This window comes from Semicossyphus pulcher, unplaced genomic scaffold, assembly GCF_022749685.1.
Source record: "Semicossyphus pulcher isolate SPU_LCO1_2020_fin unplaced genomic scaffold, fSemPul1.0.p SCAF_18, whole genome shotgun sequence".
In the NCBI taxonomy this organism is placed as follows: domain Eukaryota; kingdom Metazoa; phylum Chordata; class Actinopteri; order Labriformes; family Labridae; genus Semicossyphus; species Semicossyphus pulcher.
The window spans coordinates 5,442,596-5,470,111 of record NW_027211691.1 but is presented as its reverse complement, the minus strand read 5'-3'; the positions used below and the strand labels follow the sequence as shown (position 1 = coordinate 5,470,111).

The window sequence follows — 27,516 nt, the reverse complement described above, 5'->3', positions numbered from 1 at the left end:
ATCAAGGCAGCCCTGATGAGTCTGCAAAGGTTCAGGAGATCCAGCTTGCATCTGTCAGCAGATTTCTCCTTTGAGTGTCAGCCTTACTCGGCTATAGATCAGCCCAAAGCTCCCGTAGTCTGAGCAAAAGAAATGACACTTCCCAACAGTTTCCTCATGACTCCCTGGAATCTTACAACTCTGGTTTACATATTGTATGTTGGCACAAACAATTCATACTGTTCAGGCAAGATGACTCAGCAAGGTAGCCAAATCATCCTTCTCAAGAGCAAGTCTTCCAGCTACCACAAGAGGATCCAAGGGTATTCCCATGCCAGATGAGATATTCAACCCAGCATGCTTACTTAACTGACACCGCTTAATAATAATGCATGAATAAACACAACAAAGGAAATAAACAAGGGATAACAAAAATGAATGAAAATTTGACTCACCTATGGTGTAGCAGCAGGCAAGACAGCAATCATCACAGAACATGGAAAGTAAAATCAACAAAAACAACAATTACCATTTGATATTTATATCTACAAGAAGTTCTAGTGTTAGGAGACACACCAGGAAGTGTTGTGACAAAGTGATGGAAGGGAGGTAGCAAAAAACTACATTTTAATTAAACACCAATCATTTTAGAGGAATTCTTAAAGAGGCAACAGGCAACTAGTAAGAAAAGAAGGAGTTATTTGGACACAGTACAGAGATGATAAAGTGACGCCTCACCGCTGGATGCAAAAGAAACAGAGAATAAATATAGTGTTAACACATACACCTGGACAGAAGAGAAAAAGTGAAGTTGAATTTGGTGCTGTCTCTAAAGAGAAAGAGTTTGTGATTGGTTAGTATTAGCACACCGATCAACAGCAACCCTGTTAATTAGGAGAACATTCCAGTAGTGCATCACTGGGAAAGAAGACAGTCAAAGATTAAAGTCAAGCCAATCCACAGCCTCTGTTGGTCAACACTTGAGCCCATGCATTAGTCACTCACAGATAGCCAAAATTGGATTAGCCAGACAGCCCAAACCAGGTATTTAGACAAATATTTTCATGCAAGGGGAATCACAAACGGGTTTAAATATCCATCATCTATTTTTGTCTACTCTATATCTAACTTCTATTTTGTCCAGGGCTGACTGCAACCAACCTTCTATGTCGGGGGCAACTGGAGGGGCCACGGCTGGTTCGTCCATGGAATCAGCAAAACTGGGAAAGAAGGGCTTAGCTGCAGGGTTAAGACCAGATGCTGGAGATCCCAGAGGGCTGACCGATGGAGGGGATGAAGGGCTGATGACTGGGGATGATTGTGGAGGGAACTTTTTAGCTCCTGGAGAGGTGGGACTCTTTACAGAGGAGGAGGAAGATGAAGAACGGGACTTCTTGGGTTGTTTCTGGGCTGATTTGGCATCTTTGTGCTCTTTGGGTTGTAATTCTTGGGCAGTGGTTTTGGGAGAGCGGAGAGGGGCTGGACTTGGGGTGTCAAAGGAAAGCCCTAAGGCTATAGGATGACTTGAAGAGCTCATGTCACTGAAGTCAAATAGATCGCTGTCCTTGCTCACGTTGGAGTTGTTCAGGAGCCATGACGCATCTGAAGGTGACAGAGGTGGGGCTGAGGCTAACACCTCACCTTTTGGGGAAAAGCCTGGACTTGGCTGGGATGCAGGGCTAAAAGCTGACGTGTCACCCTCTGGCAGACCTTGCACACAAGACCCTTGAAGGGAACTGGTGTTGTCAAACATCCCGCTGTCAACCATGTCACCACTCATGCTTTCATTCTCCTGAGAGAAAGGTGGTAAAATGGCCTGGCTGCTGTTACCCAAGCTGGCATTCTCGGTATCCAGCAGGAGGTCAAATGGATCGTCAGGGTGAGGAGCCATTGGGAAGGAGCCAAGTGGTGCACCGTCAGTGGTGGAGGGCATAGTGAACGGAGCAGCTGTGGCTTTCAGCTCACTGTTTAGGACCAGTGGGCTGATATTAGCAGCTGTTGAGGAGAATAGGTCCTGGGATAAGGGGGAAGGGATCAGGCCTGCTTCTGGAAAGACCTCCTTTCTCCAGGTGCTTGGTCTGGTATCCATGTCTGCGAACGAGGACTCTAGGTTTGCCGGGACAGAACTCCCTAGGTCCATCATATCCTCCTCTGTGATTTGAGAGGTTGCTGCAGACGCAGGGACAAATGGTTCTGCCATCACTCCCCACTCCTGTGGAATCTTCTTCCTGCTCTTACCCTTCTTTCCTCTGCCTCCACTCTTCCCAAGCTGCTCCTCCCACCCACCCTCTCCTTTATCCCTCCTTGGGCCAATCCTGTTGTAGAACTCCTCTGTGTTTTCTCCTGATGCTTCCACCTCTGTGTGACCCTTGCTCTCCAGAGGTTCATGAGACCCCTCATCTTTCTGTCGCCTTTTCTTCTTCTTCTTCTGTTTTCGGTCCGATCCATCTCCGTCCCTTTCGTCGCCTCCAGCATAGGCCGTGCTCTCTCGGGTGGGCCAATTGTCAGGTGTGTCATCAGGGCTGGCTGCAAGATGGCCAGCATGGCGACTGATCACCGTGGAGACGCTTGGGGTGAAAGGGAGGTCTGTCTGTAGGCAGCCAGCCTGGTCTGGCCAACAGTCGCCTAATGCACCTTGTTGTGGGTGAAGAGGGGAAAGTTTAAAGTTGGGGGAGATGTGCATGATGTGCATATGAACTGGTTCTCTTAGTTTATTGCAAACAGAAAATAACAGAAAATTCGTAATCTAAAAAATATATAGCAAATAATATCAAAACACTGAATGTATGCAAACAATTTTTATAGAGCTGCAAATTCTAAAAGTTATAGTTTGTAGTTTTGAACTGCATCAGAAGCAATAGAGAAGCATCTGGAAGAACTCAATCCAAGGCGGGAGGGGTGCATGTTGCTTCAGAAGATTAGCCTGAATCACAACACTCTTTGTGGAAATTATCTGTGCGGCTGACTTCTCTTTCATTAATCTGTCACCCTTTAGTGAAACAAGAGCATTTGTATGTGAGTTTTGTTGGATTTCAAATCATATTTTTCCCTCTCTGTCAGTGCTGATTGAGTGAGTGCTTGGAGGAATGTGAATCAAACACATAAAAACAAGTGGGACATTGGTGAATTAAATGAAATAGAGAAGCTGTGCTTTTGGGTTGCTGACTCACTGCAGCCTCGCAGACTACTCTCAGATGAAAGTATTGATCTTTACGAATACAGTGTTTGGGTTTGTGGTGCAGTCTCAAATAAGGTCAGGTATTACAAAAAAACAAAAAGACTGCTTAATGGTCCCAAAGAAAGAAAGTCAATTACAGGCAACCATGCTGTAACTAAAGCAGCTTTGGTCTCGGGACAACGTTTAATGAAGCTCAGGTAGACGAGAGATAACAACAGTAGAGGGAGAATTGCCCACTGAGACAAGGTTGTTCTACTTTGGCCCAGTTTGTTTCTACTTTCCAGTTATACACACACATACACACTCACGCACACACTTATAGAAGAAGACCTAAAGTGGAGCAGCTGTCAAGCCCCATACCGTACAGCTGCTCTCTGGAGTGCTGTATTTCATATTAACAAAACCCATGACAGAGCTCTGCTCTCTATACTGTATGTGCAGTAATTGGGAGAGGCAGAAAATGACATGAGCCAAATGCATCAGGATGAATCAAATGTAGTGTCCTGCAAACTCATTAGGGCAAAGAAGCATCAGAAAGCAGCTTCTTTACGTATAGTTTCAAAGGTAAAATGATATAATCCAAAAGAAGAGCAGCAGATATGGCCAATATTTTCATACTTTGTGTACTTGTGGTGTTTAAATCAAGTTAGCTGCTTACAAATAGTTGTATTTTATTTTGAACCCAATTAGAGAATCAAAATGTATTGATACATTGAAATATACTGTATGACTGTTTTTTATTTTAAATAAAACACTTTTTGTGCTGAGTGGACGTTTGGTTCGAAACTGGGCCGTCATTTTCTCGAGCTGGATCAACAGCAGTAGATTACATAAAGCAGAGTGCTGGTAAGGATGCACAAGAGTCTCAGTCTCTGAACCTTAAGGCAATTGTCAAGTCCTTGTTCTGCTCGCTCCGAGTCTATTGACTTCACTTACAGCAATTGAGTCATGAAAGGCCTTACCACATCTTATCCCATTGGGCCTAATCTTTTTCCTGTGTACACTTTGCAGTGGCCGATGTTAAGTATAGAAATTAATTATTTCTTTCTCTTTTCTGTCAGCGTTTCAGAATACAGTGGCATTAAGGATACTCTGTGGAGGTTAAGACCAAAAGCAGTGCTATTGAGCAGTGTTTTAATTAATGGGTGTGCTTTTTTTGTTTGTAATGTGCATGCACTATACTGTAATAAAGACAAGGCTGTATAAATGTTTCATGCGGAAGGTGATGCATTTAAGAACATGTTGGAGCTTAAAGGGGACACATTTTAGCTATGAATCAATTTTCTATTATTCTAATGTGTGTTTGAATTACGTTGGTAAAGATTGTTTCGTTTTAAAAATTATTTTTCTGAGCCTCTCCTTCCTCCTGAAACGAAGAAATGTTAGACCTTAGCCACGATGGCTGCCGGTATTTGGAGAGACTGCCTGGCCCCTCCCCCTTATGTGCGATGTTACACAGTCACTCAGATCCAAATACTGTCAGCAAAGTTGTAGAAATCATGGCTGCTCTAGGATCGGTTATTCTGCCTTACATGTACGAGCCAGAATCACCCACCAGGAGGTATCGGAATGGTAAGTTGAAATCTTGACAACGACTTGAGCTTGTGCAAGAAGGCAGCCTGAGGTGAATGACGGTGAATCACGATTGGTCGATTTCAGCAAAGCAAGGTTCTACATAGAAACCTGCAGCTGTTCTGAGCGGCCCATTTCAGAGGCGACATTTTTAAAAACGGAAAATATTTTAATCCTTTTAATCCAAAAGGCAAGTGGACTTGGTTGAAGTATTTGAAGACGTTTCACCTCTCATCCAAAAGGCTTCTTCAGTTCTAAACTGACTGGTGGACGGAGCCAGAAATATAAGCCTGTGTAGGTTGTTGGTGTCTATGCTAATAGATGTGTAATCAAGGGAGAGTCATTAGCCTGGGCTGTTGACCTAACAGCAATGAGAATCGTTTGCACCCCCTGGTGTTGGTGGGTCGTTGGGCTCACATGATCCAGAGTGCGAGTGTTGTTTCAGCTCTTACATGCATTTTGGCGAGTAACGCTGGATGTAAATATTACTTTTGTGTGTTTACAAGAAAACTCTGGCAGTGTGCACCTTTAGTTGTATTGTGAGCTGAACTATTGACTGACTGTGCAATAAGGATAGGGCTTGAGCAGATGCCTTAAAAAGACTTATTATTTGACACATTTATTTTTCCTTAAACCCCAGTTTGACCAGTTAAAGACTCCTAAAGTCTGGTCTAGTAGAAATCATAATGTGTTGGTTATACTGCATTGGATGTCAGTGGATGTTTTAGTTGTTCTCTGTTTAATTATTGGGAATATACTTTCAATAAATTAATGTCTGTGAGGTATTCATGATGTAAGTAGTTCGGTAGGTAAATCTAGTTTATTGTTCTGCTCCACATCGGTCATAATAAAGTCCCTTCAGGTTTTCAAAGATCAGCCCTCCACTTCTTGTAACAGGGAGAAGGGGGGCATGTGGTTGCCGCATTGTTGAGTCACCATTTGTTACCTAGTACTTCACACACATACCAGAGACATTATGCACACGCACACTGTGACACAAACAGAACGGCACGCTGTCTCGCCATCAATTTCAGGAAGGCAGTGAGGGGTTTACAAGCAACAGTGCTCATAATTCTCTATGCCTTCATCGCCTGCTACAACTCAACTAAAACGTTTGGAAATGAATCATCTCCTGCTGCTGAAGCAAGTCAAGTTTGGCTCTGCTAGTGCAGTGAAATTAAAGCACTCCTCAGCTGTAATGACTAAAATATCTGTTTCTTTGGTCTCTCATAGTTTACATTTTAGCAGCAGGGGGAGCAAAACAAAATAGGTTCAAGCTCAACAATTGACTGCATTAACACTGTGACCTTTGCTGAATGTGCCAGTTAAAGACAAGTTCCTAATGACTGGATAGCTCAGGGTTTTACCGTAATAATCCCAAATAGTGGCGGGGATCTTTATGTTCTTTTCTGACAGAACCAGAACTTTGTCTGGAAAGGCTTAGATTAATTACAGGCCATTTTCCCTTGATGATGGAACCGTCACACTTCAACGATTAAGCATTGTTTTGATTAAGTCAGTTCAAGTTAATTTCCATGGCATTTATTTTTAAATCAGTCAATTCATGTTACATCATTTTTTTGCTGATCTGAGTGTCTCTCCGCTGACTATTGCCACTTTGAGTTTATTTGATTATAGTTTTGTTGTATTGTCCTGTCCATGAATCTCAATGTTTCCAGTACAAATATTATTACATATAAAGTGTAAGGATATGCCAATCAGATATGCTAAATCTGTATTTGGGGCGGCTATGGCTCAGTGGTAGAGTCAGTCGTCTCTCTGTCGAAAGGTTGGGGGTTCGACCCTGACTGTTACTGCCACATGTCGAAATGTCCTTGGGCAAGACGCTGAATGCCAAATTGCTCCTGATGGCACAGCCAGGTCTTTGCCATCAGTGTATGTGTGTGGGAATGGGTGAATGTGACATGTAGTGTAAAAGCAGCTTTCAGTGGTCGGAAGACTAGATACACGCTATATCAGTGCAGTCCATTTACCATTTGCACCAATACTGACCTCCTAAAGTGCATAGGGTATCCGCCTATTTAATACAGTTTCTTTGTCAGTGTCATTATAAAATTGAAATAAATCCCATTCTGTGAGTTAAAGAGATTTTGAACTTTTGGAAGAGCCATTGGTTTCCATCAGGGATAATAATTAGCATATTATAAGACTCTGAGTTGGGGTCATAATCATAATCTTAAAAACTCAAAGTCAGTAACACTACCAAGACAAAAATGTAAGATTGGTGATTATAGTGCCTCAATGGGGGAAATCCCTGCATGGTACTGTAGGTGTTTTTAATTTGAAAACGTACTAGAAGCATTGGGTTTCACTGACAGAAGTCCACCAACCTCCAACAAAACTGCCTAATGTTTCTGTTAAAAACATAAACCAATGGCAACAGATTGGTGAACATGACATCCCTGTTCAGCAGAGGAGGAAAAATGGAGCATGAAGGGTCTTTCAATTCATCAAAAGTGCAATTTCTCCATCATGGCTCTAATACAACTTGTAATATCATGTGCAATAACACTTTTAGCTATATTATGTATATGTATGTAGGCAATATTACTTTCCTAGATAAGGGGTTATATTTATATTTACAGAGTGAAGTATTGTGTGCAATACTGTTGCTTATTTATTAGTACTATTTGCAAATTACTTTAACTTTCACCAGAGATGTGGACTTGAGTCATGGTGACTTGGACTCGAGTCGACTTGAGTCACTGTTTTGATGACTTGCAACTTGACTTGACTAAAAATAATGATGACTTGAGTGTGTCCACAAGATTAAATGTTAGCTGTTAAATATAAAATGATATAATTCAAAGTTTCTGTCTATCTAACAAGTATGAATGCAGCGCAAACTGGGAATCATGATTGGACGACTCAAAAAGCTCCCCGGTATGTGATTGTCATGATTGGAGGACTGGCTGTCAGTCAAACTCCTCGCCCTGGCAACACGCAACATCAAAGCCCCCCGCTACCTGATGTTTTTTTTCCCAAAGAGAAGCCTCATCAGTCGTACTCGTTACTACTCAATACTGTCATCATGGCTGCGTCTGTGCCAAGATTATACAGATACAATTCACTGTCATACTTTTTGAACAGGTTATATAGATTGGCCAATAATATCATTATTAGACGAGCTACTAATACCTTGTCTTTTCTCTTTATAAAGACCGGATACTACAGGTAAGAGTGCTGGATCTTGGGTGGAAGAAAAGTGACTTGACTTGGGACTTGACTTGCCCAAGAAAAAATGACTCGAGACTTGCTTGTGACTTGGACCAAATTACTTGAGACTTACTTGGGCTTGTGCAAAGATGACTTGGTCACAACACTGACTTTCACTGTTTTGTGCAATATAACTTTTCATGATGATCATGTACATTTACGTTTTATATCATGAGCTATCTTTACAGTCATCATCTTGTGCAATATATGTTTTTTTATTACTTTTACTGGGAATACGACAATGTTATGGCCATAATTGCCACCAATACTTTCTACTCAGCTTAATTTTCTAAATATCCTATTGTACTTATTATGTCTCTTTGCATTTAACCCCTACACACATTATATATTTTATATTTAACTTATATTTGAGTTGTTATTTTGTATTATTAATATTTTGTACTGCAACTTTGGAGCAATCTGGCACTATTATTTCCATCAGGATTAATAAAACACAACCTTATCTTAACTAATTTGTGATACTGATCGTAATGTCCCTTAGACTAATGCGCAAGCCATTATAGTTATGTTATAGTTCATAATTATTGTACTTAATTGGCTGTGAAGCCAAATTAAGGCATCACCAGGATTTTTATCCCTCCGCTCTTATCTAGCGCAGCGGCACAGAGGGTTCTGCCACCTGCTGTGTAGCAGTGCACCATAGGGGGCTCAGCTGCTGTGAAGCTTTGTGCACTGTTCCGCTGGCCACATGTAATGCTAGCATGGCCCTATTAGCTGACACAAGCCACAGCATGGTGACAACTACAGCTCCATGCTCTCTAGGATCAGAGGAACATTGAACTAGAGAGCAGCCCTGTGTAGGGGGGGGATACACACAAATCCACCATGCAAACACACACACACACACACACACGCACACACACACAGAAATACGGTATATAACTTAAAGCCATAGCAGCATGGCACACCCTATATATGTCAGCATGAGATGTGCATCGACCTTGAGCTGGACGACTAAATCACATTGTAGCTTGTGGGTGTGTGTGTGTGTGTGTGTGTACAGGAAGCTATAAAAAAAGCAAAGACATTCAGCTGCTCTGTATACTGCCCCCCTCTGTGGAAAAAATCAGGCAGTGCAGCACAGGGAACACTCTTATATGGGATCAATAACAGAAATGCATTATTACAGTGATCAGTTTTGAGCTGCTCTTGCTGTGAGGATGCAGAGGTTGAACAAACTACCCCATGGTTTGAGAACTATCGAGTACAAACCATGCTTTGGAAATGGGTCTGACTACAGTTGTTTAAATGGCAATTAGCAGTGATTTAGCACTTTTGTATAAGTTTTAAAGTGACACTTATAAGTACTAGCCAGGAGGGCATGTATTCTGTGACCATATTGCAGAAAGACTGGTAAAAAAAAAAAGGTAAATTATTCCAAAAGTCAAGTGGAAAAATATTAAAAAAGACATATGCAAAGGAGAAGTATGAGGTTTAGGTTGGTGGAGTACCTTGTGATTTAACATATAGGAATAAGAAAAACTGAACCCCTGAGCACAGAGGCTTATTTTCAGTGAATTTATTGACTAGCCTTGGGCATCTCACAGGTGTGAATGTGTATTTACATTCTGATTGTCAAGCACAACCTTCATGAAAAAGAGCAGGTTAACACTTCCAGTTTTCTTACAACTGGCATGATTCTGCATGTGTCTTACCTCCAGACAGATCCAGAGGGCTGCGAGGAGCCTGGGGTTCAGGCAGCATGGGGCTGTGCTCTTTAGGGGCTTCTGACCCCGCTGTGGGTGTGGCGTGCTGGGGTTCAGCTTTACTTGGAATCCTCTCAGCAGACAGAGGTGCAGCCCCAACCTCAACGGTGACCCCCATCCCAGCAGGCTGGGAGAAACCTGAAGATCAAAGTTAGAAAAACATATCTAAGGTGAGTGTTGGGATTCTCTCAGCACTGATGCTACTGTTTCAAAACATACCAACAATAATGCAGTGGTTAGTTTGTATACTTTTAATTGAAAGGAGTATTCCCATTACAAGTTACATAGTATAACATCCAAACAAAGAGGAAACACATCTTGTTCTTTGCAGCCAGCATTAGCACAGAGTTCAGTTATAACACTACCAGAGATGTTCACATGACATCCATCCTGATACTGATTTGGATATTCAAACTTGATATTGGCGATACTGAGTTCGCCTCAGATAAATGTTCATGTATTCTACTATTTTTAAAGAGGTGGAAAAAACTCACCCTGTATGGATTTGTATGACTGATATCATTATTGTATGGCCTTACTCGGGCAAGTTTAGGAATGTGACCTAAGCCAGGGGTTCTCAAACTTTTTGGGGCCAGGGACCCCTTCCAGGGGAGAACATTTTCCAAGGACCCCCTCATAATTGTAACACTGATTAAGCATAAGCTTCCTATCATTTGCACTCTTAGATGCCATTGGAACCATTTGTATTGTAAAACGTATCAACCTAAATACTTCAGACCTGTTTCATAGCGATAAACAGAAAAACATTTCAATGTGAATCATGTTAATACCACTTACATACTTTAAAACAGAGGGTCATTTCATTCAAACTGCTTCACACTGCTTTCCATCTCGGTTTGACAGTGCTGCACCGTGCTGAACCCGACCCAGTCCCCACCCTCTCCCTTCACCTCAGGCTGCACTCTGATTGGCTGATTCACCTGAAGCAGCTCAGTGCATTTTGGAATGCATTCCACTGTGCTGTCTTCATAGAAAAGTTTTATTTTTGCTTGACAGCATTTATACTTTTCAAGTAATTGATCTTAAAAGCTTTCAGAAAATTAACAGCAGCAAGACAGCAGCAGGAACGGTTCGTTGCGACCTGAGTGAGGTGAGTGATTCATGACAGATTGACTTGATGTGTCAAAATCATATCAGCTTCTATTGGTCCAAAGCTAATGTAACATTGGTGGGAGTAATGGTAACAATATGCTTGTTTCATTGCCGCAAATGGTCCTCATCTGTAGACATACAGTTTTTAATGATACAGCACAATTTTATAATTTATTATACATTTATTATAATTCAGCGAACCAGGCTATGGTTCACAGACCCCCAGGGGTCCTAGGACCCCACTTTGAGAACCATTGACCTAAGCAAGCTGAGCATTGAGAAAAAAGCTGAGCTACATTAGCGGCAACTCGGTTAGCTACCCCTCCCGACACCCCATGGCCTTCTGTCCACAGTTTTTGTTTCATAAAAGCGCTCACTTTATATTTGAAAAATATAGAGCCTAAAAGGTTTGATGGGAAATACTGATATGACATAGATATGACGCTGACATATTACTTGCTTATATGACTCTCGTTGTTGTCAAATGGTAATTTATCCCGAACCATTTTTTTCTTTACTGGTCCAAAACAGTAGATGGTAGTGGCAGCCACAATATGTAACATTGTCTATTTTTTTGGAGGGGGGGATAAAAAAATAAATAACAGTATCTGAATAGTGCCTAGACTGCCATTCTCACTGTTATCTGATACCTCCTTTTAGGCTGTTTCTGAGGCATTTATGATATTGGTATTCATATTGGAACAACCCTTAACACTAACAAGGTGGACAAGGATGATTTTACTATGGGTTTGTTCATCAGAACTCGGAAAAATAAGATTACTGTGCAATGACAGAGCAAAAGAAAAAACAAAAAGACAGACGTACAAAACGACATAACACTGGAAAGAGACTCGAAAAAGAACTACATTCTAAACAGCTTCTGGGAAAACTCTCTGTCCATGTGGTCTGAACATGTACAGTATGTTCGAAACTGGCAGGGTCTGCACATGAACACATGAATGCGTCCGATTGTGCGTGTGCATGAGGGGACTGTGTGTGAGTTAAATAGGTGAAAATTGGATTATAGAGTAATTTTGTGTGCATTCATGGATGCAAGTGTCAACAGTACGTGTATTTATAGGAAAGGTTTGTGGTGTCTGTACGTGTTTGTGAGAGAGAGCCAGAGCACAAGAGTATGTGCGTGCATGTGTGTGCTGAAGCCTGGAGCAGGGTACGGTGGCCCAGAGATGACAGCTCTCATTAAGACAACAGAGAGAGCTGGGTATGCAGAGGTTGGCATGGTGAAAGACATAACTCAGCCTCATAACTCATACTCTGTGTGTGCGTGGATGTGTGTGAGTGAGTGTGTGCGTCACCTTCTGGAGTACCAGCAGTGACAGCTTCAGCTCTGCATGCAGCTAACAAGCTTGGCCTCACCACGAGCCATTTATCAGGCTGGAATTTACAAGCGCAGATTGAGGCCAGTTGTTGGGCTCGAGTTACATTTTTAATGAGGAAGGAAAACTAACGAGCAAAGACGTTTTGGTGCTGAAACATCCAAATGTTTGTCATTAAGATCCTCGTTTATTAGAGATTAATTTATGTTTTTTGTACTGTATTTTCAAAATGTCATCCCCTTTACTTAACATGCCATGAACCAAATTAAGAGAATAATCTTAAAAAAAAATGCCCCCAAAAAATAAAACTTACACATAAAAAAACACTGTGGTGAATAGAGACAGAACAATGCTAAATCCTTTACTCACTTTAGTCATAGAAGCCGAGAAGAATTTCACTTCGGACGGCAGCTACACTAAAGGTCCTGCTGCTAGCATAACTTGGTTGATTGTCCAATGCTAAACGTTGACCTTCAAGAAACAAAGTTATGCTTTCCCCCCAAAATATGTCCTCCATTATTTCATTTGAAAAATGTCGATTTCACTGCAAGATATTCTAGCTGGCTAGTGGCTACCTGTTCTTGCAATAAAAAAAGAAGGAAATTATGGACCAGGTTATTATTGTTAACGTCAACTCACGAAACAACGCAAACTAGATTGTCGATAACATTTTCGTTAAACTGAAATAAAAATAACGAGGCTTTACAAAAAAACGATAACTAACTGAAACTGTTCAAACAAAAATAAAATAAAATGATAGAGAAAATGTCTTCACACATATGCCGAGTAAATGCCCACATCTACAATTACTGTACTGTTGTAGTTGTAGTTGTTGTTGTAAGCAGGTGATTCAATGATTTAATGACACGTATCCTTTATGGTTAGTCTTTTGTGGATGGTTGTGGTTGCTCAACTTTTGTATTTGAATATATCGGTATGAAGTTTTCAGTTTTTATTACACAATACATTTTCTGGCCCTTTTGGGTCTTGCCCTGGACAAGTTTCCCATATGACAAAAAAAACTAATAAAACCTACACTAAAAATAAACATCAAAAAACACCCAAAAAACTAGCATTAAAACTGAAATTGAAAACAAAAAGTAAAAATGAAATAATGATAAAAACCTGTGAAAAAATTAAATTATGTCATCTATATTTCATGCATGGTCACAGAACTGCTGCAACACAAAGACAGCCCTCAATAAACTAGATTAACTACAGAATTGGACCATTATTCCAGCAGTGACAGTGGTACTAAGACGAACAGATTAATTTTACTTGAGATTGGTATTTCTTGTGTTTAGGTCAGATGCTACCAGTTGGACTGAGTCCAGGTTTAATACAGACTATCAAACTACATTTAGTGATGCAAATAATATCCAGATTATCTTGGGAACACTTTAGGAATAACCAGGACAAATAAAGTGTATGTAGGTGGTCAGACACAAAAAACTGTCTGGTATTGGCTATATTCAGTACAGGGCTGTCAACCATATTTAAGATAAATATAATAAAAGTCACAAATTTAATAAGATGTAGTAGGCAGTGACCACAACAACAGGAATCAAGTTACTATTATCTGAATGAACCTACATTTTCATCCAAAGACTGATAAAAAAAGAAAGAAAGAAAGAAAGAAAGACGCAGTTCAAGAAGTCAGTATAAAACTAAGGAATAAGATGAGCAAAAGATGTTTCAAGAGTAATCACCATGATGAAATGATCTTGATTTATACTTTGTTACTTTAAAGGAAGTAGTTGGCGAACAGTTGCATCGCCACTCGTAGATAGCCAGTCAGCACCGTGATACAAAGTATTCGGTGCTGCTGATGCAAACTAACGCTTTGCTAATGCTAGTGCTATCACTTAGTTTTAGTGGACATTTTTTTGGAACAATTCTGTAGTTTGTTAGTTATGCCGCTGTTAACATACTAATGCAGTGTTGCTGTGTGGCAGTTGCAAGAAAATATGGGAGTATACCTGAAAAAGCAGCCATCCGGCCAGTGTCCATCATGTGGGCAGGGCTGGTCTGAGGGCCCAGAGGATCTGAGTAACTTGCCATGGAGGCTGGCAAGATGAAGGGAAATAATAACAAAGAAGAAGAAAAAAAGGGGGAAAAGTGGAAAGGAAAAAGTAGTTGAGCGAGTGGAAAGAGCAAAGATGGATGGTGAAGTCAAAGGAGAGGATGGATTGGAGGTAGTAGGACGTGGTGTTTGGGCATGAATGCATTAAAAATGTATAATGGGTGAGGTGGAAGGAAAGAAAAGAGAAAAGGTGTTGTAATTCAACTTTTGTAAATGTTTGCATATACTACCCAGCAATGCACAAAGAAGATTGCAAACCACTGAAGTCAATCATAATAATCACAAAATATGGCCTTCTGTTTATGTTATTTTTCCTCAGGCCTCCTGCATATACTACATATATGTTTCTCTGCTTATATTTGTGTAGCTTGTTGTCTTTGTTGAGCTGTACTGTGTCATGAGAGTTACTAACAACAACTGCCAAATTCCTTGTGTTTGCAAACACTGGCCAATAAAGCTTTAAAGAGATGATAAATGACTCATTGCTTTGATTTTGAGACCCTTGAGACAAATAATGTCCCAGAGAAGTGACTTGATTATCTAATAAGTCACAGGGGGAAAAAAAGTCTTGCCTATGAGATCAGAAGTAAGTCCTAAGTCAAGTCACAGTTTAAGTTAATTCTTAATCCTTTATAAGTCATTTTGTGTGTGTCTGCTCATGTGCACCACCAAACGCATCTTCAGCTTCTGCTTCTGAAACATGATTGGCCTCTTTTAAATTGTCTCAGACTTGATTGGCTGCCTGCTCTTTATACTATAGTTCTCCATCAAGTCCAGTCAAAGTTAGGACTAAATGTAAATCGGTTAAATTCCAGTTGTTTGTCCTTTTTTTTAAGTCAAGTCTAAACCACTAGAGTCCTGACCATGGTCTGACTTAAATCATGTCTAAGTCATGTGACTTAGGGCCATACATCTGTTATTAACTGTTAATAAGTCTAGAAAGTAATGCTAAAGTCGTCTGAAGTGAAACCCGATCACTCACAGTCATTAATAATAGTACTGAAGTAATGGAGCTTCAAGTCTTCAAGATGCAGTTAGTCAAATAATTAAAGAGCTATTCTAACAACAAATGTTACACATCTACTTCCTTGTTTATATATAAAACTTAAAATGACCTGCACCATCGCATTTTGCTGTGCTATCATAGAAGCAAAACCCTTTTCTAACATTTAATTGGTGTCACTTTTGACCAACAATCTTGACCTTGTTACCTGATAAGAAGTCTGAAGCCAGGGCCTGCTGCTGGTCAAGTGAGCGTGGCCACACCTCCCCTTGCGGCTCTGGGCGCGACGCTGAAGTCTGTCCCCCTGCGGTCAGCTTAAAACCTGCAGTGACAACATGGAACACTGAGCATTAGTTCCCCCTCCTCGCTGATGACGTGCTACTTTACAACTGTAATTTAATAACACAACGCTAATGAAAGCAGACTGCACTGAACACATATCCACACACGCGCACAAATTACTCACACAAAGGCATTCACGAAATAGTAACACCTCTGTATGACTGACTCTTTCACCCGTAAAATTATCGCAACACCCGCACATGCACCCGCGCTCTCACCTGACAAATTTCCTCCCAAAAGCAGATATCCCAGTCCCATAAAACTCAACATTCAGTGGTGTTTGCTGTGTACTGCTCAGTGCCTCTGTCCCTGTCTGTCTCCACTGCAGCCTCAGCTGGCTCTGAGCTACTAACACTGTGAACCCCCAGTCACACACACAAACACACAACCACCACACACAGACACACACACAAAAATGCGATCGCAGTCGGGGAGTCTGGCTTTGGTGTGACGTTTCACTGTCTGTCTGGTTCAGGTCCCGGGCCCCGCCAGCTAGCACCTCCCCTCCGCTCCTCGACCTCCTGCAGCCCACTCCCTCCCTCTCTGTCCCAGTCTCCAACCGAGGATCCTGACTGGACCACTGAGGCTAGAACAGCGACTAGTAGATTTGTTGAAAGAATGAAAATGGAAGGAGAACAGGGGAAAATACAGAGAAACATGCAGGCGGAGGGTCAGAGTGGAAAATAAAGGGGAGAGAAAAGCAGGATGAGGGGAAAAGACCGGGGCGGTTAGAGGAAAATAAGGGAGTGATGAATAGAAGGAAAAGAAGAAAAATGTATTAACAGAGAGGAAGTGAATCAGAGGCGTAACGAAGGGAGGGGAGGCGCAGAGGAGAGATGGAGGGAGCCACCGATGGCATCCCTCTCCCAGCAGCGCTCACAGAGGGTGACAGTGAGGCAAGCAGACAGGACGCCACCCAAAGTCACAAGCGCTTCCATATATCAGACACGCAGCAGGGCCATGGTAGGGTGTGCATTGTCTGTCTCAACAAGACACAGAAAACACTCCTTCGGCAGGGTCACCCATTGATTTAAAAACACTCCTGGAGCAGCTCTCCTTATGATCTCAAATTTTGTTTGTCTTTCTTGGTGTCTCTCTACGCCTTGGAAACACAAATTTAGGGGGGTAAAACATCACATGCAAGGTCACAGTGGATTCCCCACATGTCTGCCGTGGCCCCTGTGAATGCACACAGTGTTCTCTTGCAGGAGAAGAAGCGGATGTTTCCCCCGCTGTGCTGTGCCGCTGTCCAAGGTGCTGAAATCAGACCAAGCTGCTTTGAAAGGGCAGTCAAGGGCACTGGTATGAAAACCTCCCAATATCTCTCACTATATGCATCCCTAAACCCTCACCGAGCCATTTGGGTTGTAGATCTCAGTCTTATATAAAGCTGCAGCCAGAGGGTGTGTTTGCATCAGAGGGATGGAGGTTACACTAATACGTAACCCAAAAGCTGGTGGCTGTCTGGTAAGTACCCATCACTCAAAGAAAACATCTTTTGAGCAATATTGTGAACAATATTAGGAGCAGTTGAAACAGCATTAAAGTAGAATCTTTTCATAGTGGTTTTCCAGTTAAAAGCAATCCAACAGAGTCAGAAAGATGGACGGTAAGACACTAACAGGTTTTAAACAATCTCTTAGGCAGTCCTTTAAGGAAGTAATGCTTGGAATTAACATCCATCACAGATTTACTCTACAATAAGGGATTTTACCAGCATTTCAAGTGCTCAGATTTGGTTCTGCAACAGAATAAAGTGTTTTAAATCTGTGGTTTCCCACTTTTTTTTTAGCATACTAACATATATATTTAAGTCTAGATTCTTGTTTGTATTTTCTTCAGTCACGTTTGCAGTTATGCTTCTACCACATGAGGCTTGGTGTCTCAACAATTTTTATATGACGTTTAAATATAGCTCTTAGCTCAGACAAATTTTGGGGGGTTCAGTTCAGTCCACAGGGGAATATTTCATGCTGAGTTACTCTTTACACACTGCACTGTGTTTAATGTACCAGTGTTGAACTGCTCAGCTTGACAAAAGGAGGAAGACCAACTGTGATGCACATAATGTCAGTGTTTGTGCATGTGCTTCTTTTTGGAACTGTCACATGAATTGTTCTTAGTACTGTAGGTGAGTCAGAGCCCGACAGGGGACTCATTACACTGTCATCATTCATCATCATGACTACTTGACCTTTAACTACTGTCTCCTTACAGACCAGAAACTAAAACAACTACGGGGCTTCTGCACAACACTGAACATAAGCGAATCATTTTCATATTAGAGAACATATGACAAGCAATACTGACACCCAGGTGAATTTTGGACCTGTAATGTGCTCTTGGGCAACCCCTAATGGGGATATATACGATAATTGCGTGAGGACACTTCCCAATTTAACCACGTCTACAGTTGGCTCCCTTTGTCACGGCTGTAACTCTTGATTTTCCTCGCTGACGGTCGCTTTCCTTTTCAGACTGTTTGCTTCATCTGAGCGTCCAATTTGCTTCTTTTTCTTTGGATTTTCACTTATTTTTGAAGTTGTATCTGTAGTCATCCATCTTTTCTTTGTTTGTTCAGCCATAGTAGATTACTGTTTACTCGCAACACTTGCAGACTCCGGAAATGCATCCCCTTAGCTCCGCCTACCCTCTCTGGCAGACCAACCACTGCTGGCTGATGGAAAACGCGTCACTAACTGGGTGCTGCTTGTGATTTTATTCCGCGAATGTTGCCACAGACGCCGAGTCCATAATTCTACTATATACTGCAAGTGCAAAGGCTTTCATCAGGCCAGGTTTCATCAGTGAGCGATACGCTTTATTTACATGAAAATCTTCAGGATTACTACTTTAAGGATACAAGTACATAAAACCATGGTATTTTAGGTTTCACATGTTGGATGGTGCACTCACCAATAAAGGTAAGCAGACAAATTGTCGGCTATTTTTGTAAAAAACAACGAAAACAAATCGGAGAGCTTAATTGCTAGCATCAACTTCAAACTTCAAATTAATCAAATTACCAATTTAATGTTTAGCTTTCATTTCAAGTATTCATTAAGTTGTCAATCAATTTATTTCCAACATAAATAAATAAAATAGTTTTCTGTAACTTCATGTTTGTTATGAGCTGCACGGTGGTGCAGTGGTTAGCGCTGTCGCCTCAAGGCTAGAAGGCTTAAAATCTAGTTTTAATCCCGGACACAGGGGACCTTTCTGTGTGGAGTTTGCATGTTCTCCCTGTACATGCATGGGTTCCTTCTGGGTAGTCTGGCTTCCTCCCACAGTCCAAAGACTCGTTAGGTTAATTGGTGACTCCAAAATTGCCCGTAGGTTTGATTGTGAGCGTGAAAGGTTGTCTGTCACTTTGTGTCAGCCCTGTGATTGACTGGCGATCAGTCCAGGGTGTACCCCGCCTCTCGCCCAATGACAGCTGGGGTAGGCTCCAGCCCCCGCAACCCTTGCAATGTGTTGTCATTTTAAAGTATCACACACCATCAGGGGGGTAAGTGCGTCTCAAGGGAAACCATTCTGTAGTATTTGTATGTACTTGTCCTTGTATGTTAAATATGTTGGTGGGTGTTTGATGGCGTTAATAGCACCTTTCATGGCACTCAAGGCTACCTCACATCATATCAGATCAAGAAATCAAAACATACATTTAGTCAGTTGAAGGTTTCAGCTTTCTGTGCCTGTCACTTGACTGTCATTATGCGTACTTTAGCAGTTCTTTAAGATAAATGGGTTGTAAAATATAAGTTAGATGTCGCTTATGTCCCATAACCCCAGCTTCTAGTAAGCAGCACCACTTAAGTGTGACATCTGCAAATCTGTTATATTTCTGATCCTGTGTATAGTGTCAACAAAATTTCCAAATTATGTAAGAGCTGCTTCTGGGAGGAGGGGGTGCTGACCTCAGTCTGGGGACGAAGCATGGCGAGACACACTGGATCAGCTATCGGTTTGACAGATGAACTTTGTCGTTTAAGAGGCATCTGAGGACACACACGCACACACTCAAAGCTACTCTGCTGTAGCTGCACTAATGTGGACGAAAAGATGACCATTCACCCACATACACGAGCATGCAGGCACACAGTAACACATACAAGCACAACCATGTTCAGAGAGAGAGACAGACACAACATGATGTCAGCCAAAAAGTCAGACCCCATGCTTTGAGGACAGTTGGCTGACCTGACAGAATAAAACAGATAAATATAGCCCAGAATGAACACACACACACACACACACACACACACTGCACACACACATATGCATGTCTTGCCTAATCCAACTCATGCATGGACAAGTTTTGGAAGTGGCACTGGAGCCCTGTGAGGGTTGTTCTGAGGACAGGCAGCAGATTTGGGATGAGCTGAGGACCAGGGGTTAGCAGGAGAACACTGTCATTGAAACTTTGTTATGTTGACATTTGTACCATCTGAAATATGACTCAGGAAATGAAAAAAAATGACAATGTTGTGAACAAAATCTGAACTTATTGGTCCCCTTGGTGTATCCTATCCTTGTACTTTGTATTAGGACAACAGGAAAAGGGTTTGGGGGTATTGTGACACTAAGACAGACTGTAAGAAACCTGAGCTTTTTTGGACCCTGCGTGTGATGACTCATTTAAAAGCTGTGCACCAAGCTGCTTTACAAAATTGCCCAACATCAGGAGAATAAAAATACCAAAGTAATCACCAGGACATTTTCCACCTGGCAGGGATTGACTCATTGTTTGTCTTATCACCACATAGATTACCTTTATCACCCGATCCAAGTTTAATCTCATTGTAGATTATGACTAAACTGACAGAACAAGGGAGGGGTGACAAGCAACAGCAGTGTCCTGATAAAAAAAATAGTTTTGTTAATGGAGTCTGGTTGCTTTGAGGAAAGTAACAGTAATCGTACCTTAAGGAAAAGGGTTATTCCTGTAGTGATTCTCCATAATGATTTCAAATGCTCTGAATAGCAATCTGGGCCTGTCAGTGGTAAAAACAGGCACTTCCAGTTGATGTACTTTGATTAGGCGCACATGCCCACTGGGATTATGATGCCATCTCAGCCAGTTTAACAGCCGCAAGCTGTCAACAGTCTAACGGGGCAATTCCCAAACTTTTTGTACCTATTATTCATTGCTCAAATATATAAAAAAAACAAGGGTTCAGGCTTTGAAACACCAGAATTCCCTGTCTAAGGAGGGAAGCCACTGGGCTTTCTTCAGGCACACTAAGTCTACTAAGATGACCCGATGAGGGTTGAAACCGGTCGGCGTTTACTCCTGTAATATTGATGTTCTTTACGAGAGATGCCGTGATTTAATAAAGGCATTTTAAACTAAATCCTCATCTTGGTGTGAGTGTGCCTGAAGAAAGCCCGGTGGCTTCCCTCCTTCGACAGTTAACTTTTTAGCTTTAAGAGCACCTGGCATTCACCTGGAGTTTAACAACCTGCTACCGTGAGCACCTAGTATCCCTCTTTTACTAGAATTCCCTTTTCAGATACAATACATTATTTCTAATATCAAAGCTACACACCCAGCTGTTTATCATTCTGGCTGATTAGATCTTGGATCCCATCAGCTATAGTCTGAGACGATAAAGCCTCTGGGGACACCGGTGAACGTGTCGGGCGGTAAGCGATAATCGCCTCCCCGTCAAGGCTTCCTTTTCCGTGTGCTGCATTGTTACAGAAAGAGAAACCGTTTTCTTGTGACTTACTTGTTATCAACAGTTCTCACCGTTGCCGAAATTTCAATATCATGATGCAGATTTGTACGAAGTAAAAATTACATTTTGTCAAGTCTGTCCTCAAGAGGAGAAGAAAACTTTTAAAATACTTGTTTGTTGAATGGAGGTCGGATCGATCTGATGCATTCGAGGAAGTCGGGAAATCTAACCGCTGAATAGCTTTCGTGACACAGCATCAAGGGAATTCATCTCAAGTTAAATTTTAGATCTAGAACTGATTGTTAGCTGTAAGCATGCAGATGTCTGTTTATAGAGATTAATAAGAAGCTAAATGAGATCAGGCTGATGGGAGCCGGGATGTCATTAAGGCGCATTACGTTTCGCCTGCTTTTGCTCTCCTCATGGACTGTTTTTCCTGCGTACGCAGCATGCTGAATAGTGATTGGTCAATATTACTCGGACTACAAGCATAGTTCAAATGGAGACCAGAACACTTGCCTTCCCGGAAATCCACTTCCCTGCCTACAGATTCTACTCTGTAGACTATTCTACTAGAATAATCTGTAAATAGAGATTAGACCTCTGCTGATGTTGAAGTTAGGGTTGCTACATTAAAATTCAGCTGATAAAAAGGTAACGGTGTAAACTGCTACATATCAACAGATAAGATTAAGCAGAAGAAAAGTGTTAACGCACTTCTGTATGTGGTGTTTAAGTTAACTTATTTTACTTTAGGCCTGCAGCAGGTGTGTTTACTCTGATCTGTTGACATGCCAATAACACTGCATGCTTAACAAAGGATTAAACTCTGACAGGCCAAATGGCAAGGCTCTCCAATGTTCAGACAGGTTGAAATGGTTTTGGGTAGACCCCCTATTTTTTGAAATATCTATCCTTTATAAGTGCTCAGCAGAATAAGTAAGGATTCGAAGTGACACTTTTAAGCCTTTTGGCTCTTCTACATACACAATACCTGATCAAATAAGAAAAGGTTTATTTGCTAATAAAATGTGACATTAGTGTGTTATAGCCTAAGAGGTTAAGCCAAGTCCAAATTCAACTCTTCACCACTGCTGTTACAACATTATAAAAGGCTAAACACTGACACAGCATCAAAGGAGCAACTGTGATCACTCACTGTTGAGCCAGCAAGAGGGACTCTGTGCCAGCCAACGCAAAGGGCTCGTCAGGTCAAAGACACACACACATATAATCCAGAGAGTAAAACATACAAAGGGGAGAAGAAGGGTTGTCTCTTTTCATATAAACTTAATGAACTAAATTATAAGGATGGCAGTATGATGCCAGATGGTTTAGTGCCATGCTCAGCCAGGCCTCCCCCCTTGCTCTCTCTCTCTCTAATTTTCATCCAACCTTGGTCTTGTCTGTGTCTGCACTCTTCCCTCCAAATCTTGACCGAACCACTAGTCAAAGTATCTAAGTGTTGGATAGTTGCGGAAGTTTAAAAAAATAATGCCCAAACTACATAGACTTAATGTCACGACCTGTAGTGTTAGCAGCCGAGCGCTCCCAGAGGAAGGTGACCCTTTGGGTAACATATGTTGCGCAGTCTGACTTGTTTGTAATGGGAAGTAAGTCTCTCTTGTTTGTGTGTTACAGAAAAGTATTATACAGCTGACACAGTGAAGCAGTTACTGCTCTAAGCACATCAAGCACCCAAACCATTCTTCACATCTGTGTTTGTGCAGCTCCAAACACGACTAAAGCCACCTAAAGAAACCAAAGGTCTCCTCACTCTCTTCTCTCTTAGATGGGAAACATGAACCTTACTGCCTGGGTCCAGGTCTCTACAAGATGAAAATTGTTCAATGGTAAACCACAGTAACCTCCAGTCTGCAGGAAACCTCATTAAACAAGGCTGCTGAACAGAGTGAATGCAGTTATGTCAGTGTAGACTTGTCCTTGAACCTCGTCTGCTACCTCCACTACTACTCTCACTGACTCACCAATGGTGTGAAAATCAGGCAGCTTGTACAATAACATCATACATGGCTATACTACATGGTAAACTTGGTAAAAAAAATGGTGAGGGTCTTTATCAGACTCTCAACAAAAATTTTGAAATGACTTGACTTGATTTGATTATCATAACAGCTTGCTGCCACATCAGCTTAAGATCAAACCTGGCTGTTTTCTTAATGATTTTCTCCTGCTGATTCTTCATGGCACCCTGTGGTTTGCTTTACCAAAACTGACTAATCAGAGCTGAGCCGGCAGGATAGGCTGAAATCCTGCAGCTGTCCTCCAGCTGACCCCAGCCTCCTCCTGCCCCTCCACCTCAGACTCCTCAAGCTGGGATAGACACTATGAACTGGCTGAGTCGGGGCAGCTACAGTACCACAGGCGCACAATGATGGTTCACCGAGAGGACAGAGTGCTATTCTCTGGTAAGAGCGAACATCCTGACTGTCCTGTTGATTCAGCTACGACAGAGCATTAATCATGTACTTTGAATCAGGTTGGATCAGTCAGCTCCCTTTCTGTCCACCTTTACCTGCAGCTGTCATCTACAAACTTTACAAGAGTCACTTTTCTTGACCTGGGTCAGGTCTATGTCCTTGTAGAAGGAGGGGAACTGTATTGATCCTCGTCATCTGTGCATGCTTGCGCTCTCTCTGGGTACTCCGGCTTCCTCCCACAGTCCAAAGACATTCTCATTATGTTTTATGTTTAAATCGTCCATAGGTGTGGCTGTGAGTGTGTATGGTTGTCTGTCTCTGTGTCAGCCCTGTGATTGGCTGGCGACCTCTCTGCTCAGCGCCAACTCAGTGGGATGCCCTCCCATCAGAAGGTCAGTGGTTGGATCCCCAGTTCCTCCTTTCTACATGTTGAGGTATTCTAGGGCAACATACTGAACCCCAAATTGCCCTTGAGTGGTTGGAAGACTAGAGAGGCGTTGTTATCATTTACAGCACGGCATGTCCATTAGGGGTGGGACAAAATATCTTTACGGCAATATATTGTCGTCCTGACTTTTGCAATACGATATCGATATACTGGCACCAAATAACGATATTTTATCGGCAGTGGTTTTCAACGATCATCCTCTATTGAACGATTTTAGCAACCAGCTGGAAGGTGAACAAGGTCTGAGATCAGTTATATTTTAATTGTTATACTGTTGGCATGTAAAGGCTGTTTTGTATTGGTTTGTGTAAAGTGCTATCCTGTTAGCAACACAGCTGCTGCTAGCATAACCTAGCCCCTTTGTTAGCTTAGGCTGGTAAGACCGATGCTATGTTGATTTGGGTTAGTATTTGTATATTTAATGTAGCGCTGTTGTGTTTTTTTGTGTTCCAAAGTCCTGATTTGTTCCATAGTTCTGTAAATGTAATTGCAGACTGAAAACACGTACATTGTTTCATCTCAGTTTGTGTGAAGTTCTGTGAAACTCACACCAAATTGCAGTGAATGATTACATTAATCCTAAACTTTACCTTTTTAGGGGCATATTGTCTTCTTCAGTTAATCAGATATCATATATCATAATATGATTGTCTTGCAAGATATCAATTATCGCAGAATCGCTGTTTCATGATCTTATTGTAATCGTGGGCGACGTATCGTATTGTCAGTTACCCCGGATCCCCTCCCCTAATGTCCATGAAGATTGACTGTATCTTATATACAAGTCTATGTTTCCTTTTCCTGTGCATCTGTTGGTTGTGCTCGTGCAATCCTGTTGCACTATTACAAAAAAAGGCAAAAAGAGTATGTGAATAATATCCATTGCCATCCTGGAAAACAAAATTGAACTTACACTGTTATCCAGCTTGCCTCTCTGACCTTTAAATAAAGCTACCAACATTTTTATGCCTTTAAGCAGTTTTGTATCATTTCCACCATAATTATAGTAACAGAACAAGAGAAGGACACCAAGCTGCGGAGTGTGAGTAGTCATGAGCCTGATGCAGTGATGGCACCAGTTCGGTGTGTGAGAGGTTGATGTGCATTGACAGGCAGGAGAAAAGCAAGGTGCATTGGATGTGACGTCCCTGTAGTGTGTTGTTATGTTTTTGCAGGAGGCGTTTGTCTGACGGGACCTGCAGGTATCTTCTACAAACACATGCAAACAGCTGCCTGAGAAACCCTTGTTTCCCCCCCATCCTGGCTTCCTTTCTCTCAATCCCAGGCTATTATGTCATCTTATCTTCCTCACCTAGTTGTTCTAGCCTGGAAACAACACCCTGTTTGCCTGTCTGGGATTGGGACAATAACACTGAGGCAATCCCTCTGTGGCTATTTCAGTCCCTTTACAACTTTGTCTTGACCTTCTGCACGCCAGTGTATGTGAGTTTTTTATTGCCAGGATTAATGAATTGAGCTGTCGCAGAGGATTTTCTGACTACTCTCTATGTTGTTCACTCACATTTGCATTTCAAGCAGTGCTGCTTTCCAGCAATCCTCACTGTCATGGATCACAATTGATACTACTGAGCCGAGCAGGGGGCTGCATATTACTCCCACCAGCACGGATTGTGCAGTCACTACCTGTCAAATCAACAGATGAGGCGAACAAGTGCACATTTCAAAGTGCAGCAGAGAGTAAAAGAATCTCTAGTCGGCCATGTTGATGTGTCCGATCCAGAGCATTTCACATTAAAAGCTCAGAGGCAACTCTGAGGCTTTAATGTTCACACACACACGCTACGATTCTGACATGAGAGCAGAGAGGGAGCCATTTACAGAAACATACACACTCACGCATACAGTGCATGGGCACACACAAACACAGTCAAACACACACACCTTCACATGTGAGCGAGACTCACGCAGATGAAAAGCTTTCAGAAGACATCAGCGCAGGAGGAATTAGGCTCTTTCCCCCTCAGCTCAGGGATTTAAGTTGATTCATGAATATTTAAAGGAGATTTATCCAGCATTTCTACCAAATCACTTCTTCAAGTAAAACGGGATGACAGCGCAAGTCTATCAAATTCTACAAAGATGGTGATGTGCTCGGCTAGAAGTTAGGAGTTACGCTTTTCAATCAAGTTAAAACATTGTGACACAATGAAAAGTGGGCTAGGGCAAGCTTGACTTTTAAAGGATGACACAAACAGGTTGTTTTTCTGTTTATATGTTCGGTTGTAAAATACACCAAATGAAGAATTTGGGTCTGTAAAAGAGATTTCTTCACCAGTGCAGCTGCAGCAGCTACAGCTTTACTAGCAGCTCTGTGAGGGTGTAACACGAAACATTCAGTACAGTGCATGACTAAAATCTAACTTTTAGTAAAATGCCCTTCTACTTTTAATAACTATTAACAATTAAACAATTAAAATATATTTTAAGCACTTCCAGTTAGGGAGGCTATTTGAAACAGTGCATTAATGGATTAGAACGCTATTACCTCTCTGACAAAGCATAAAGGATTGATACCAAGCAAACAACTTGTTACTGAAGTTAAAAAAAAGCAAGAGGAAGACTCATCTGACTAGAGATGATGTGATATTGTGCAGAGGAACTTAAAGGGGGGGGGGTATTATTCTAATTTGCTCATTTCAACCTTCATATTTCACTCTGTGATACCTGTGGAGTAGCTAAGCATAATTTACAGTTTTAAAAACTAATTTTTCTCACACTGTCGCTCTGTGCCGGCCCTCATAAAGCCTCTGTCTGAAACGACTCTAGCCCTTTAAGAAACCTCCGCCTCTGCAAGCCCACTTTCTTGGCCAGCTCTCCAAAGCCTGCCAAGGGGCAGAACTCAGGGCGTTTTCACATTAAGTACCATACCCGAGTACGGTTGCCCCCCTCTCCTCTCCCCTGCCGGTCAGCTTTCACATTAATAATATGGTTAAGTACCCGAGAACACCTGCGGTAGGACTCCGAAGCAGAAGGTGGCGGTAATGCACCTCAAAAACAAGGAGAAGAAGAAGAGTGTCATTAACTATGTAACATTGTTAATGTTGTTGTTCCAGTGTCAAAAGATCGACCCTCTCACCTACATTCCTACGGTATCAGCCATGGTCGTGCAGTTCAGAGGATGAGATCGGCAGTGCTGCACGCATACGTGGATTTCAGAAGAGACATTATAAAAAGCCATCCACTTCCGTGGTTTGGTACAGCAGCTATTCACCTGAATCACACCCTAGTACAAATGAACCATACTCAAGACCACCTTTTCAAGTGGACCCGGGCACAGATCAGCGGTACACAGTGTTTACACGAACTTTCAAACGGACTGGACTTTGGGGTCAAGTGTACTCGGATCCGGGCCTG

At 41.9% G+C, this 27,516-nt stretch overlaps 1 protein-coding gene across 7 annotated transcripts in view; it reads right to left on the bottom strand.

Moving 5' to 3' along the window:
- The window catches only part of LOC138595935 (microtubule-associated protein 4), a 128,530-nt gene that overhangs the window by 55,781 nt on the left and 45,233 nt on the right, over nt 1-27,516 (bottom strand). For 5 of the 7 annotated variants that reach the window (XM_069667457.1, XM_069667456.1, XM_069667459.1 and 2 more), the window contains exons 4-7: nt 15,438-15,551; nt 14,123-14,209; nt 9,643-9,831; nt 1,141-2,613 (exon numbers count right to left, since the gene is read on the bottom strand). In XM_069667457.1, the coding sequence (XP_069523558.1) occupies nt 1,141-2,613; nt 9,643-9,831; nt 14,123-14,209; nt 15,438-15,551 (1,863 nt within the window). The remainder of the gene's footprint in view (nt 1-1,140; nt 2,614-9,642; nt 9,832-14,122; nt 14,210-15,437; nt 15,552-27,516) is intronic. The other 2 variants (XM_069667458.1, XM_069667463.1) reach the window with 2 other exon arrangements.